This window comes from Chaetomium globosum, genomic scaffold (genome assembly GCF_000143365.1).
Source record: "Chaetomium globosum CBS 148.51 scaffold_2 genomic scaffold, whole genome shotgun sequence".
Classification (NCBI taxonomy): domain Eukaryota; kingdom Fungi; phylum Ascomycota; class Sordariomycetes; order Sordariales; family Chaetomiaceae; genus Chaetomium; species Chaetomium globosum.
In genome coordinates this window covers 3,098,965-3,113,160 of record NT_165977.1, presented here as the reverse complement: position 1 = coordinate 3,113,160, position 14,196 = coordinate 3,098,965, and the positions used below count along the sequence as shown (strand labels likewise).

Genomic DNA, 14,196 nt, shown 5'->3' with positions numbered 1-14,196 from the left:
CACCTTGCTCGACGTATCCTCAATGCGCTCCCGGAGGGACTGGAGATGTTTGATGCTCGACTGTATCTTGCCGTCTAGGAGCGAAGCGATCGAGCTCTTCTCCAGCGAATGAACCAACTCAGACTGGTTCAGGGCGCCAAGCTTCAAGTCCAGCTTCAGCACCGAAAATTCTTGGGCGATTTGAGGGCTAACGAGCCGCGGCTCGATGGCGGACCTATTTTCAGCGGTTCTGCTCGATTCGGCTGCAGCGTCTTCGAGTGAGGTCATGGCTCGCCGGAGCATAGGGGCTGGCGCGGCGAAGGATGGTGCGGTGGCGAGGTCTCCAGCGGTCGAAAAGGTCTGGTGGATGCCAGGTCTCGAGGTCGAGTTTGAAGGTGTGTCAAGCGCAACGCGTTGCACGGACGGGTAGTGGGCGGGCCATACTGTATTCTTGTCCTGCAACTCCTTCAAAAGCTCTACGACGGTGCTGATGGCCCGGCCGAGGGTTGCTCGGTGCTGGTTGTACCAGAGTTGGTGAACAGCGCTCGCCTGGCTGCGAATGATTGGCAGTGGTATTGTTCGAGGAAGAATGGGGAATGCATCGGCCTGTCGGGCATGGATGGTGGAATCCCAAAGTCGAGGAGGCGCTGGGGCCGGGACATGGATGGGCTCATTTCTGTCGCCGACGATGCTACCGCCGTAGCCAGAATCTTGCTCGAGCATGGCCTGGAGATGGGCGGCATATTGTGGTGACGAACCGTTGCCGACAGTCATGTAACCCGGAACAGCTGGCGCCGTGGGGGAAAACAGGAGCGGCCGAGCGGCTCGAGCTCGACGTATTTTCGAATTCGCCGTCGTCATCGTTGCCGTTACGTCGTCTTCGGGCAGACTTGCCCTTGGGCGAAAAATACTCCTGGCTCATTGCGGATGGTGAGCTTAGCAGGGCAGTTCGAATGAAGCTGATGAAGAGTCGGATAGTTATTAGGCGTAGGTCATAATCGGGATCTCGAGGCCGGGTGCTGTCGGGCTTTTTCTCGTTCGCCTAGCACACGGTTTCGGATGAACTTTTGAACATTCGATTCGGGTCGAACAAACCAAAAAGTGAGCCACTTTCGCTGAGCAGGGATGGGCTCCGACAGACCCGCAGTGATCTCATGCAAACCGTTAGGCTCACGTTATGCATACCCAAAGGGATCGTTATAAAAGTGTGTTGTAGCTAGGCGGGGATTCAAGATCGCGGGGCCGCGAGCCTCAGGTACCCCTGTTGCTTGGCGCCGCATTCACTGGTTGGCTTCCAGGTCGTTGCCTTCGTTGGACGCGCGCTGCCTTGGCCACCTCCCAAGGTATGGTCCCGACGAAGCGCTGTCTTGGCCTCGCAACTCGCTCGATTCCTTCCCAAGGCACCAATCTCTCATCATCTCACCCTATTCGGCACCCGCCTGAGCCTTTTTTTGCACCCACAAACAGACAAGGTCGCCAACGCTCAACATGAATGTCAGCATCCCCATTCTCTCATTCCGACAACAAGGCTGAAAGCTGAGGCTGACCTCGCCCGCAGATCTTGGAATGGGCCTTTGGCAAGCGCATCACGCCCGCAGAGCGTCTGCGCAAGAACCAGCGACTTCTTGACAAGGCCATACGGGAGTTGGATCAACAGCGTGTCAAGCTAGAGAAGCAAGAAAAGGCACTCGTCACCCAAATTCGTCAGAGCGCGCAAAAGGGTCAAATGGGTGCTTGCAAGGTCCAAGCAAAAGATCTGGTCCGTACTAGGAGGTATGCGATGTCCTCGCCGGCGCTTCTTGACTGGCATTTGACAACCCGCAATTAGATATGTTGAGAAGTTCTATGGGATGAGGAGTCAACTCCAGAAAGTGTCCCTCCGTCTCCAGGTTCGTGCTCCCCACATGACGAGAGTCCTGGCACTGTTGGCTAATATGGAATTGTTCTATAGACATACCGCACAAACGAACAAATGATGCAGGCAATGAAAGGGGCGACAATGGCTCTCGGCAGCATGAACCGGACGATGAACCTTCCCTCCCTCCAGCGCATTGCTATGGAATTCGAGCGCGAGAACGACATCATGGAACAACGACAGGAAATGATGGACGATGTAATGGACGACGCTATGGATGTCGGTCTCGAAGAAGAAGGCGATGAGGTGGTAGAACAGGTGTTGGAGGAAATCGGTGTTGACTTGAGCCAATCGGTAGGCGTGCCCGCAGGACCAGAAACTCCTTATGTGATTTGTTTACTTACTCTATCAATGTTTAGCTCGGCGAGACACCGTCGGGGTTGCAGTCGGCTACTGTACCAGAGACCAGGATTGCTCAAGCGGTTGGTGGTGGTGGCGGCGGCGGCGGAGCCGATCCCGGCGACGATGATCTCCAAGCACGGCTTGACAGCCTGCGACGCTGAGTGCGGCCCTAGTCTTCGAACGACACGTTATGCCGTCACGACCTATTTATCATACAAATGTCGGGCCTCGGGAACAAGGCTCAGAAAACGAGCCCATCCACGAACCAGGCCAGATATCCGAGGTCGAACCCTACCGAGGTCGACTCTGGGACCGGGTTAGGCGCCGCTCCGTTCGGTGCGACGCAAACTTTTCACCACATAAGGGGAGAGATTTTGACCATGCCCGATTGGAGGAGGATAGAGAGAATGCTGGGCGTTAAGGCGTGACGGATTTGTTTTCACGGAGGACGATCTGCTGGTAACCGGCCTGTTCTTCTGGGTATCAATGACGAAGTGGGCTTGGTAACCTGTCGGGCCGGGTTGGGTAAGAGCCGAATGGAACCTGCTCCAGGCACTGGGCCCTGTTTTCTGGCCCAGTGCGATGGCGCCGTAGATTCCAGCCGTCCTCCCGTCTACTGGCCTGCAGATATTCGAGGCATATGGAGAGCTTGGTGGCAAGCCATAATATGCAAGATGCATTGTTTTGAGTTGCTTGGAAAGTAAAGCAGATACGAAGTACTGGGTGCTGTCTTACATGAGGTAGCTGCTCCTGGTCGTGTTTCTTACACCCGAGCGCTTGGCTCTTTGCCAGCTCGACTTCGGTAGCTCTGCTGGCCCCAACAGAGCAACACATCAGCATCAATTCACGAAAAGATCCACCCTCGTCTCCCTGCTGATGTCATTGTTTGTTCCAAATTCAGGGTCAACGGACCCTGTTGACTACACGAGAGGACCCGTTGCCCCACCTTGCTGAGCGTGTGCACAGCCCTGTCGTATCATGGACTGCCCCGCTGCCCGCCCTAGACCCAGCGCCGCAACAGAACCCGGAAGGCCTCAGATTGACGCAGCTGGGCCGCCGCCCCTCAGGTACTGGGCAGTCTCGGCCAAGCGCTCACTTCCATTCATGGACCGCAACGCCATCGGGTTGCCGAGCGGACTCGTAGCTTCTTCCCATTTCTAAGTACCTATTTTCTAGCCATCCCACAGATTATACTTTTGCCCCTACCAAACACACACTACTTTGTCGCAAATATATAGGTAATCAAGCTTGTGCGCGCTTCCACAGAGTTCCCATAGCCTCTGCATTACATCATCCGACCTCATCATCAGACCCCTCATCCAAAACCAGGCACCCAAGCCACCAACCGCTCCAACGACACGGGCCATCCGATCGGACTCGAGACAATATCCTTAACCCGGCGGTAACGCCCACAGCAACTGCCTCTGCGGATTGGATAGCGACGAGCGGGGCGTTTTGCGTTCTACGATAATCGTCGTTAACGAACCGAACCAACTTGGACAACTGAGCATCACTCTCTCTTAGGCCGCCCCTTCAGATTCCAACCTCCGGTTTTGGCGCTTCGGTCCGACATCATTACCCTTCGGCGATCCGATCTGTCGCGAGCACCTTGCGTAGCTCTCCCGGCTTTCGATTTCCTATCCTCCCAACACTTTTTCCACCCACCAACCTGGCAGGCAGCAAGCGCCGCAGTCTCTCCTCTCAGGGAGGTCTGCTGAATAGGATGTTTGGCTCCAACTCTGGAGGCTCGAAAACTGAGAAGCCCGAAACAAGCGCCGCCCCCGATCCGTCGCCCGCCGCCCCGAAGGATAAAGACGATAGCAAGTCGCCGTCCCCGGACAAGGAACCCGGCGGCGCTGACCGTTCCTCTCCCTCCCCGGCCAAATCATCGGACCAGGCCGCTAGCGGCGAGAAGCGCAGCGGAAATGGTAGCCCTCCGAGTGCGGGCAGCTCGGCGGAGCAGAAGAAACGGCGGAGCACTGGGGTGAGCGGCAAAGCCAGCAGCCTAATAGCCCAAGCCAAGAACACCCTTTTTACTCAAGTCGGGACTCGTGCCAACAACGATCTGGGTGCTGACTCAAAGTCGTCTAATCAGACTCCGCTGCAGAAGCTGGGCAAGCAGGACCAGGCGCTTGCCGTGCCCCAGGGCCAGCACAACAATGCCGCTGGCGAGTCGCTTCCGGGCGCTCGATCCACCTTCCGAGTCGGCGTTTGGGAGGATAGGAACAAGAAGTGTAGACGAACCATGGAGGACACCCACGCCTTCCTCTACAACTTCCTCCACACCCCAGCGCCCGCGGTCGGGACAGAGAGCGGTGGCCAGGCTCAGAATCAGGCCAAAAACGCCGTCGTTGCCGGCGAAGGAGACGACGAGCCTGGCTCGAAACAGGACATGATAGAAACCGACAACGGGTATTTCGCCATCTTCGACGGGCACGCGGGCACATTCGCGGCGGATTGGTGCGGGAAGAAGCTGCATATAATACTGGAAGAAGTCATCCGGAAACACCCGAACGCTCCTATACCGGAGCTCCTCGACCAAACTTTTACCGCCGTCGACGCACAGTTGGAGAAATTACCCCTGAAAAACAGCGGTTGTACGGCTGCCATTGCTGTGCTTCGCTGGGAAGACCGAGTGCCGAGTGCCCTATCCGCGACCGGATCCCAGGCCATTGCGCCCGCTCTCGCCAAAGCAGCAGAGGAGGCTTCCAAGTCTGAGGATTCGTCCACCCTCGCAGCTCCGGAGGCAACTCATGCGAAGCTAAAGAGTGCGGCCCAGAGGCAGCGTGTCCTATACACCGCCAACGTTGGGGATGCTCGGATCATTCTGTGCCGTCAGGGGAAAGCACTGCGCTTATCGTACGACCACAAGGGTAGCGATGAGAACGAGGGGAAACGTATCACGAACGCCGGAGGGCTAATATTGAACAACCGCGTCAACGGTGTTCTTGCTGTCACTCGCGCGCTCGGCGACACGTACATGAAGGACCTCGTAACCGGGCACCCCTATACCACCGAGACCGTAATCCAACCGGACCTGGACGAGTTCATCATTATTGCCTGCGATGGAGTGAGTGATTTTTAAAACTTGCATGGGGAATAAACAACGTGCTAACTATTGGAATAGCTTTGGGACGTTTGTTCGGACCAAGACGCAGTCGATCTCGTCCATAATGTGCAGGACCCAGCCGCGGCAGCCAAGCTTCTGGTCGACCATGCCCTCTCGCGCTTCAGCACCGACAACCTGTCTTGTATGATTGTCCGGCTTGACAAGCAAGGTCTCCTTGAAAACCAGAACAACAAGGAGAAGGCCATCGGCGTGGAGGGCGACGCTGCCACCGTCTCAGGCAAGGTCAGCGAGGCGGAGAAAATCCTCAAGACCACGCAAGCCAAGATTGCAGAGGCTGGCGGCGAGCCGGTGGGTGTCTCGGCGAGCAACAGCGGAAAGGGGCACGACCCCTCCCAGACGGAAGACGGAGATAAGGGCTTCGTACCGACGGTGATTGAGGGCCCGGTGGAGGAAGAACCGGCCTCGATTGAAGAGTCGCCCGAGGTGGCCGTGCCCGTTTTGGAGGACATGCAGGTGGACTCCCCGGCGGACACGAACAACGACGCGGCGCCGAAGAGTACCTAGGGGAGGCCAGCGTTCCTGCGTCGTCTACAACCCTCGAGATGGTTTGGGACTAGGTGAGGGCTTGGTTTTTATATGAAGAAGTTCGCTCTATTTGTACGGCAGAGTGCTCTGGCGGAGCAATGTTTCAAGCAGCTGGGTAACAGGGAGGCAAACGTTTATTGTCATGTTTACCATTGCAGGCGGGGAGTAGGATAGCACGGGCATCGCTTTTTTTTTGAGAAGGTCTATTTCCACTATAAGGGTCGGCTATTTCCACTACAATACATCGCGTCTGCCCTCACTTTTTCACCGCCTCCCTGAATAGGCAAGCGGTGAGAGAGTTTCGCTGCCTGACCCATCGTCATCGCAGCCCTGCGGTCGCTCAATTACTCCCAATCGCTGGAATCGCTGGGATCGCCCAACAACGACGTTTTCGCTCACAATGTCGGTTCTTTATGTCTATCTAGTCTGCTCTATGGCCTCTGGCTGGTCAGAATCATTGTCTAAGCTCATAGTTAGTAGTTAAAAGTGATACGTTTCGATAGAGCTCAAGAGCTCACCAAGGCGCCCAAAATGCAGTGGGTATGTGTCTCTGAGCCTACTTGCTCCGTGGCGCGATTGACTTGAAAGTGGTGAGTTGGTGAAGGAGAGAAAGGCAGTTGAGGTGGGGTGGCAGAATAGATAGGGACCTGCAGAGGTGGCAGAATCACTGATGTACCTTTTTGTCAGGGTTAGGGTTATGTATAGAGATTATAGTGGAAATAGCCAAGCCTTATAGTGGAAATAGACCTTCTCTTTTTTTTTCTGCAGCATGACAAGGGCAGCTCTGAGAATACCTGTTTACCAGAATCAGGAGCACGTAGGCGGAACTGGATTCCAATGTTTTGACTTGCTTGTTAGTTGTAGGCTAGGTGTAGGGGTGCAGCGCTGGATGGCGGTATTGTGACTTTGGAAAGGCTTTCTTCTTCTTTTGGCTTGATGTTTGTTTTGAGGCGGTTTCTGAGCAATGCTGAAGGCTACCTGTATGTGTGTGTTGTAAGTGCGTTCCTGCAAAGGCATCTAACCGCCCTGAAGTTTCTATGGCAAATCGGCATAACCATATAGTTATTATATACTGATAACCATTTGAATCAATGATTGTCATCGAGGGGTAATCAGCTGGCCTTGTTATAAGGCTTCCTTTGCCACCTCGAGGTAGTAGGTGCGGTGTCCATACGGGGAAAAGGTAGCTAGCATATTCACTGCCATGTAAACTCTCGGCCTGAGTTTCTGGCGAGATGTTGAGTGAGGGCTGTTTTGAGACTTTCGTCCTCTCTAATCCTGGCCACACGCCATCATTAACCTCACACACACAAACCCCCTCCATATTAGATCATGGGTGTCTCCCGTAGACACGACTAGCCAGTCAGCATCTGTCGATTTGCAGTCGGAGATGCACGGTCGTCTTTCATGTCAAAGCGTAGCGGTCCTGCCACGAGCCGGAGGAGCAGTCTGGCTGGGCCCTTCGCTTCACCCGGGACCAATGAACCTTGGCCCATCCAAAGGCGTGAGTGTGGCAGCGGTACCCTTGACGGACACTCACATGAGAAGAGACCTCGACGCATTTCTTTGGCCTTCTGGTTGTATTTTATTTTATTTTATTATCATTTTTATTCTCGGATGGCAACTGACCCCTTGATAATGTATCTCCGAGAAGAGTGATAGATAGTCTGTTCAATAAGCTGGTGACTGCTCGACTCTGGAGTTGCTGGCCCCGTCCACTTGGAGAAACCCCCAGTGCCCCCGTGCCCCATCTTGTCCATCCAGCATTGGAAGGCCTGAAACGAAGCTCGCAGGTGTGGAGTTTCCCAAAGCGATTAGATCGCGACAAGGGGAATTGCATGCTCCACTGTGGGAGGGACTTGTCGGATAGGGTAGGGAAAGGGAAAATAAATCCGAGACAAGATGTTGGAAACAAGGAGAATCGATGATGAAATGCATGACATGCATAGTGGATAACGAAAAGTTGAATTTGCATGATTCAACACGCAATGCCAGGTCCAGATTTCAGTGTTTTTGATGGCAAATATTATTGAAATCTGCACAACATGGCGAGCCCCCCTGCCCTTGTTCCTGGCCACGGCCCCACCCACCCGATGCAAGCAACAGCAACTGGCAGGGCCTTGGGCAGCATGCACCCCTGTCACGCTACCTAAATATCGCACCGAGCAAATGGAGGAGTGCAGCACCCAATTCGCGGCTGCATTTCACCTCCTTTCGACCATCCCCTCATTCCCCCAACTTTTTTCGTCGAACCCCTTTCCAAACGTCTGGTTCGCGAGTCGGTGCATCGAGAGGACCGTGACAGCTTTCTGCTGCTGTGACCTCGTTTCGAACGCCCAAAGCAACCCCAACCCACACTCATTATTCCCTACTGTTTCTTACTCTTCTTTTTCGGGTTTTGCTCTCTTCTTTGTCAGTTGCCTTACCAACTTTTTATCTTCTTTTTTTCCCTGAACAGTGCTACTTAGCTATCTGCCATTGGTCGTGCGTTGTCGTGCCGCTACTCACAGACCGACAACATCAACAACACTTGATTACGGCCTGGAGCTCCACCTACTGTTTCAAAGACGGGAGTGCCTGATCTTCAACACCGACCTGCAACCCTCTGCGAACCCGTTCCATGTTTCTGGCGTGCCTCAGCTGCGCAGCTTCTACGCCTTCCGACGGGCCGATCGCTCCATGTAGGCTCGGCTGAGAGAGACGCAAGTCCAGCCTTGCCGATTGCCCCGAAATCGGTGCTGTTTCCGACTGATCACCGAACAATACCGTCATCGTCTGTGCAGTTGCAGACAAACAAAGAGCCAGGATTGGTGCGGCCAAGGTGGTAGCCCGAGATGTCGCTGAATGGGTTGGATGATGAGCGAGTCAAGGCGGCGCACGAAGCGGCAGTTGCAGAACCGGGAGGATGGTATGTCCTACCCTTCCATTGTTGTTGCTTTTGATACCCGTTGTGCGACATGACTACTCGGAGCATCCCTGGGCTGGCAGCTCCCTGTTGTACTGTGTGCCAATATTTTGGGGCTAATGTGCTGACCGTGACTGTGAAATAGGTTCTTGCTCAAATATGCCAGCCGTGATGAAGTTGAACTGTTAGGTCGAGGTAATGGTGGCATTGTCGAGATCCGTAACAACATTGCGCAGTATGAGGACAAGTCGCCACTGTACGGCTTCCTCAGATACAGGCGTCGAAATGTCATTGTCAAATATCTCCCTGAGAATTGCTCCAGGTTAATCCAAGGCATGTCCTCCCCTAACCTAGGCCGCTATCCCTTGAACACAGAAGCTCACTTCATCTCTTTGCAGCCCGGGTGACTGTCCATTTCGACGAGGTCTGCGACCGCTTCTCGCCCCACGACACTACCTTTTCGATTACCGAAGCGAAAGAGTTGAAGGATACTAAGCTGTCAGCTGCCTGCTCACTCCATGCTGCATCTGGCTCGACATCTTCTTCGACAAGTTCACTGCGTCGAAGGCGGTTAATGGAAATTACAGAAGAAGAGGAAGAGGAAGAGCGGGAAAGAAAGCGCCAGTCACTCGTCAAAGAGGAGGGCCGCCCAAAATCATCCTCGGCGCAATCTGGACCCCCCATTAAACTGGATGCGGAGCTTGCCAGCTTGCCCGGGGCTTCGCAGTTCACGAACGACCTTGAACCCCCACAATTTATGGGTGTGCCCCGGCCTTCTTCTCCAGCAAGATCCTTTGATGAGAGCTCACGGCGCATGTCCTCGCAATCGTCACGAACCGATCTCTACCCTTCTACTACTTACCCATACTCAAAGCCACGCGTTAAGCTTGGGCCAAGGCCTTCCGCAGAACCCACTGGCCGCCCGAGATCATCTGCCGGGGGTTCAGCCCACCGAGTCGCAACAGTTCCAGCTGGCCTCAAGTCTATGTCCAAAGGTCCTAGAAAGGGTCGCTCGCATTCCCAGAGCCAGGATGACGAAGCCCAAGAACAGGCAGAAGATACTTTGTCGCTGATCAAAGTAGCCGAGGCTGACACGAAGCCTTCCGAAAACGGATCCCAACCCCAGGTCGATAGCGCCGCGACCGACGCGCCAGTGGACACGATGCCTCCACCCAAGATCGACATGCTTGCTCCGGCCCCACAGCCGACCAAAAAGAACACCATGACTCCGGAAAAAGCTCGGCTCCTGAAGGCTATGAAATTAAGGGAGAAGAAGATGATGAGCCTTCAGCCAACACTCGACGTTCCAAGCACCGATATACCATCTGCTCCTAGCACACCGGGGCATCCGGACGACGAGAACACAGATACCGCAATAGCAGAAAAAGTGCCACAGGTGGACGAGACCCCGGCCGAAGGCGATGCGCAAAAAGAGGAAGCTCCTGCGACCAATTCTGACTCTGCAATTGATGTCGGAACGGATCATGCATCTGTAGATACTACCATGGATTCCGTTCCTGCGTCGCCCGCAGCGACTTCGGAAATTGGCGATTCCACGAAGGCCTCATCACTATCCGACTCGACGGATGAAACCATCCTTGCCAAAGATGAACAGCCGATTTCCGAAAAAGAACAAGACGTGGCCGGCGATGACAACAAACCAGTGGCCTCGGCCTCAAAGGAACCCATTGGCGATGCGGAATCAAGGCAACCTGATAGAGAGTCTCAAGCGACAATCACTGTACCCGACAAGGCGGACCTTCCTACACCGCCCGAGCCGCAGGTCGAGCAGGCCGCCGTCGTGAACCCCCCCACGAGCGATGCCCCTCCTGCGAGATTGCCGACTCTCGAAGCATCCGAAGTGCCCGCTCAGCCTGGCGTACCCGAGAATGACACAAACGACGTGATTCCAACCGAGGCAGCTGAAGCATCGGTGCCAAATTCCAACTTGGCTGAGGAAGACAAATCCGCTAGCGAGGGAAACGCGCCGCTACCGCAGATTCACATTCCTCTTTCCAAATTCTCCACACAAGAGACCAAGTCTCCCACAATGGCTGCAAACCAGGATGTTCCCTCGATTATCGCCCAAGCTTCAGATGTAGACTCGTGGCGTGTTGGGGAGTCGGCACCCCCCGTTCCGGAGAAGGATGACGTCGGGACTGCAGATGGAGATTCAAAACGGCGAAAGCTTCCAGACCCTATCCAGACCAATCTGGACGCCCCGGACAACGACAAGCGGCGCTCCGTTATCAGCATCCTGGATAACGACGGCTTCATGGACGAGCTGCAATCGGCAACCGTGCAACAGGCAACGCCGATTACCGTGTCCAAGTCTCCGATTTCTCCCTTCTTCGGTCTCGACCAGCCTTCCAAGAGACCTGGTGGTGGTCCGGACGACACCTCTCGGTACGTGAGAACGGTTTCGAACCCTGTCCGCAATTCTTATCTGGGCGGTGAAGTGCCGTCTGGCCCGGTCAGATCGGCATCATCTGGCGCTGCATATCTACAAAAGCCCTCTGCGTCGGACGCGAAACCCAAGAACGCCAAGCTCGGTTCGAGCATTTCACAGCGGATCAAGGCGCTGGAAAAGCTTTCTGTCAATGCCCCCGGCGTGGAGACGGTGACGACGCCCAAGGAGCGTCCCGCGTCGACCTTCTTCGCTGTGCGCAAAACCAGTGTCCGCGAGGGCTCGCGACCATCATCCGTGGCCGAACGGGCGAATTCGATGACGAGAGGCGCATCGCCGTCCCCTCCAGCCTCAAGGGATTCGTCGTCTCCCGAGGCCACGCGGAACATGGGGCGCGGCCGGTCTGGATCATTGGTGAATCGGCTGTCCATGTTTGAAGGAGGGATGCCTCCCAGAGGCAGGCCTGAGTCCGTCCAGGTCACGGCCCGCATTGTCCGCGATCCGAGCCAGCGGTTTCCAAAAGGCCCCGAACCGAAGGGGTCATCGACAGAATACGGCAATCTGGATTTGAAGCAGTCGCCGTTGCTAGTGGATGTTCAGAATCACACTGACTCGCGGAGCCCTGTCCGGCCTCCCAGCGTCATGTCTAACCGCACCCTGGAACGCGAGATCGCAGATCAGGCGAAGCAGACATTGCTGGAAAGGCGGCTATCAAAACAATCCCGGGATGGCGAGAGGGACAGCGCAACAGCCGAAACTACCGAAGGCCGCCGCCCTCGACGGCGGTCGTCTCTATCAGTTGTGAAGGACTTCATCAAAGACAAGACGGAGTCGATGATGGGCGCCAAGTCGCCATCCACGGATAACCTGGGTAACGGGATCTCCACTGGTCTGGCTTCTCCTATGGCTTCTCGGCCGTCTTCTCGTGCCCGATCAGTCAACCAGCCCGGCTCCCTGGCTCGTCGTCTCAGCGTGAGCAGCCGGCGCTCGTCAATTGACCAGAACAACCCGAATCTATCCGTTACGTCGCTGCCTCCTCCCCGGACTGCGGACTTGAGCGCTGAGTCAGATGCCGAGGCGAAACTTGAGAAGAGGTCCGGTTCCAGCGGCCCCGCCAGCCCCAAGAGCAACCGTGCTTCCCGGTTTATGCGCCGCCTCTCCAGCACCCTTGTGACCGGTAGGAAGAATACCGCTCCTTCCATCTCGCCCACTGTGGCCGAGGAAAACGCTGCCGAGGTTGAGGCTGCCTCCAGGGGCAGCACAGCCGTTGGCACAGCGCCCCAAGCTCCGCCTAGCATTGTCGCGTTTATGGGTGATGTGAATGTCCAGTTCCCGGATAACCTTTTGTGGAAGCGCCGGAGCATCTGCCTCGATAGCCAGGGCTTTCTGATCTTGAGCGCGGTGCAGGGTACGGCTATGATGCCCACGGCCATGTCCGGCAAGGACAGGAACGGCGCCATGGTCAAGCGGTACCACATGAGCGACTTCAAGGCCCCGTACGCGCCCGATGTAGAACTACAGGAGCTACCCAACAGCGTTGTGCTGGACCTGGTTGATGGTAGCGGACTGCAAATCGCCTGCGTCGACCGGGCGGGCCAGATGAGCATTCTGCACAGTAAGTCTGCTGTATTGCTTGAAGTGGAAACAGTTTAAGCTAACGAGCCGTTTAGTTCTTCAGCAGGCTCACCGTACCCACGCGAACTTCTGATTTTGATCACCTTTTCTCATTCCCTAAGGTCCGTCATGGGGCTTGTTTACTACTTACTACATGGCGAGCAATGGCTTCCCTTCGCGGTCTGGCAACCAACCTATTTCCTTCCTGGGTCGATGACCCTTGTCTCATTACATCCGACTTTTGCCATCTACGAACTTTATTCCCTTTATACGAAATCTTCACACCATGTTCCCGATATTGGATCATGAATCTTTCTTCTCTTGTTTCTCATCGAGAGAGGCTCGACAACAGAACGGTCCCCTTTTTTCCGACCGATTTCTCATTCTACTTTCCATGATACCACCATCTCTGTGACGGCTTTTCAGCACTTTCATTACTTCTGTTGGACTTGTTCTATTTCAGTCGAGGATAGGCGCGGAGACGGGGCAGTCTTTTTTCCCCCTTGTGTTGGTGGTAGATAAAGTAGAAAAACGGAAGGGGTGGCGGCGGGGCCGGGGTGAGCCGGCCAGTCTAGTTCATACCTTGTACAATGTCGTGTCCTTGGCGGCAGTACGTTTGCTGTACATAGATAGATAGATAGCAACATGTGGTGTGGTGCTGAGATTTGCTTTACTGGGTGATTTTATCGTAAATGAGTGGTATAAGGGTGTTCCCGCTTCGCTCATCAGTCATTTGCTAGAAATGGGTGTTAATTATGTGTACGAGGTGAAGTAAATGGATGATCATGTGTGAAATGTTTCAATCGTTCTGATTCTTGGGAGATGACAGTCATATCATGATATACATCTTTCGTCCATGCCATCCACCATCCGAGAATGCATCCGCTTTTCCCCTGCCTCCAGAAGTATGAAAAACAAAGACCATGTCCAAGTATTAAGACATGACGGGTTACCCCCGGTGTTCCGCCTCGGGACCGGATGCTGACAATATAGTACATGAATAGGCAGAGGAAGATGATGGGGATAAAGGGGATATCTCGTGGCGAGAAGCTAGCCGGTAAAGGTGCGCAAAGCAGTGAAGAGCTTTTGTTGCTCTCCCTCTCCCGCCCAAACAGCGACGCCATGATCTCAAGGCCAAGCCTAGTAGATAGACCGTTAAGTAGTGAATCCGCAGTAGCTCAGTTGGTAGACGAGAGCGATTGATTCTCACTCCTCACCAACCACACCCATCACGTCCTTCCCTCCTCCCATTCCATCCACCCCCACCGGGGGGGAGGCTGACTGAGAAAGATTACTTGGGCTGAAGGGGTGGGGGGTTGAATCAAGCTTGACAATTGGCAACAAAACTAGGGAGCGCATGGAGCGGGCCCCGCTTAGTC

The 14,196-nt window shown here is 54.9% G+C and overlaps 4 protein-coding genes across 4 annotated transcripts in view; 3 read left to right on the top strand and 1 right to left on the bottom strand.

The window, feature by feature from the left end:
* Positions 1-840, bottom strand: part of CHGG_03112 (uncharacterized protein) — a gene marked incomplete at both ends in the record, with an annotated part of 2,884 nt that extends 2,044 nt beyond the window's left edge. The window contains one exon of the mRNA XM_001229627.1: positions 4-840. Within this exon, the coding sequence (XP_001229628.1) occupies positions 4-840 (837 nt within the window). The remainder of the gene's footprint in view (positions 1-3) is intronic.
* Positions 841-1,467: 627 nt separating this feature from the next.
* On the top strand, positions 1,468-2,397 carry CHGG_03111 (uncharacterized protein; the record flags this gene model as incomplete). The annotated part of the gene is made up of 5 exons (XM_001229626.1): positions 1,468-1,473; positions 1,538-1,752; positions 1,808-1,868; positions 1,931-2,188; positions 2,254-2,397. The coding sequence occupies 5 exons, from the start codon at positions 1,468-1,470 to the stop codon at positions 2,395-2,397; spliced, it is 684 nt and encodes a 227-aa protein (XP_001229627.1).
* Positions 2,398-3,959: 1,562 nt separating this feature from the next.
* On the top strand, positions 3,960-5,870 carry CHGG_03110 (uncharacterized protein; the record flags this gene model as incomplete). The annotated part of the gene is made up of 3 exons (XM_001229625.1): positions 3,960-4,220; positions 4,332-5,306; positions 5,364-5,870. The coding sequence occupies 3 exons, from the start codon at positions 3,960-3,962 to the stop codon at positions 5,868-5,870; spliced, it is 1,743 nt and encodes a 580-aa protein (XP_001229626.1).
* A 2,855-nt stretch (positions 5,871-8,725) lies between these two features.
* Positions 8,726-12,911, top strand: CHGG_03109 (uncharacterized protein; the record flags this gene model as incomplete). The annotated part of the gene is made up of 4 exons (XM_001229624.1): positions 8,726-8,799; positions 8,942-9,118; positions 9,172-12,818; positions 12,874-12,911. The coding sequence occupies 4 exons, from the start codon at positions 8,726-8,728 to the stop codon at positions 12,909-12,911; spliced, it is 3,936 nt and encodes a 1,311-aa protein (XP_001229625.1).
* Between the last annotated feature and the right edge of the window lie 1,285 nt (positions 12,912-14,196).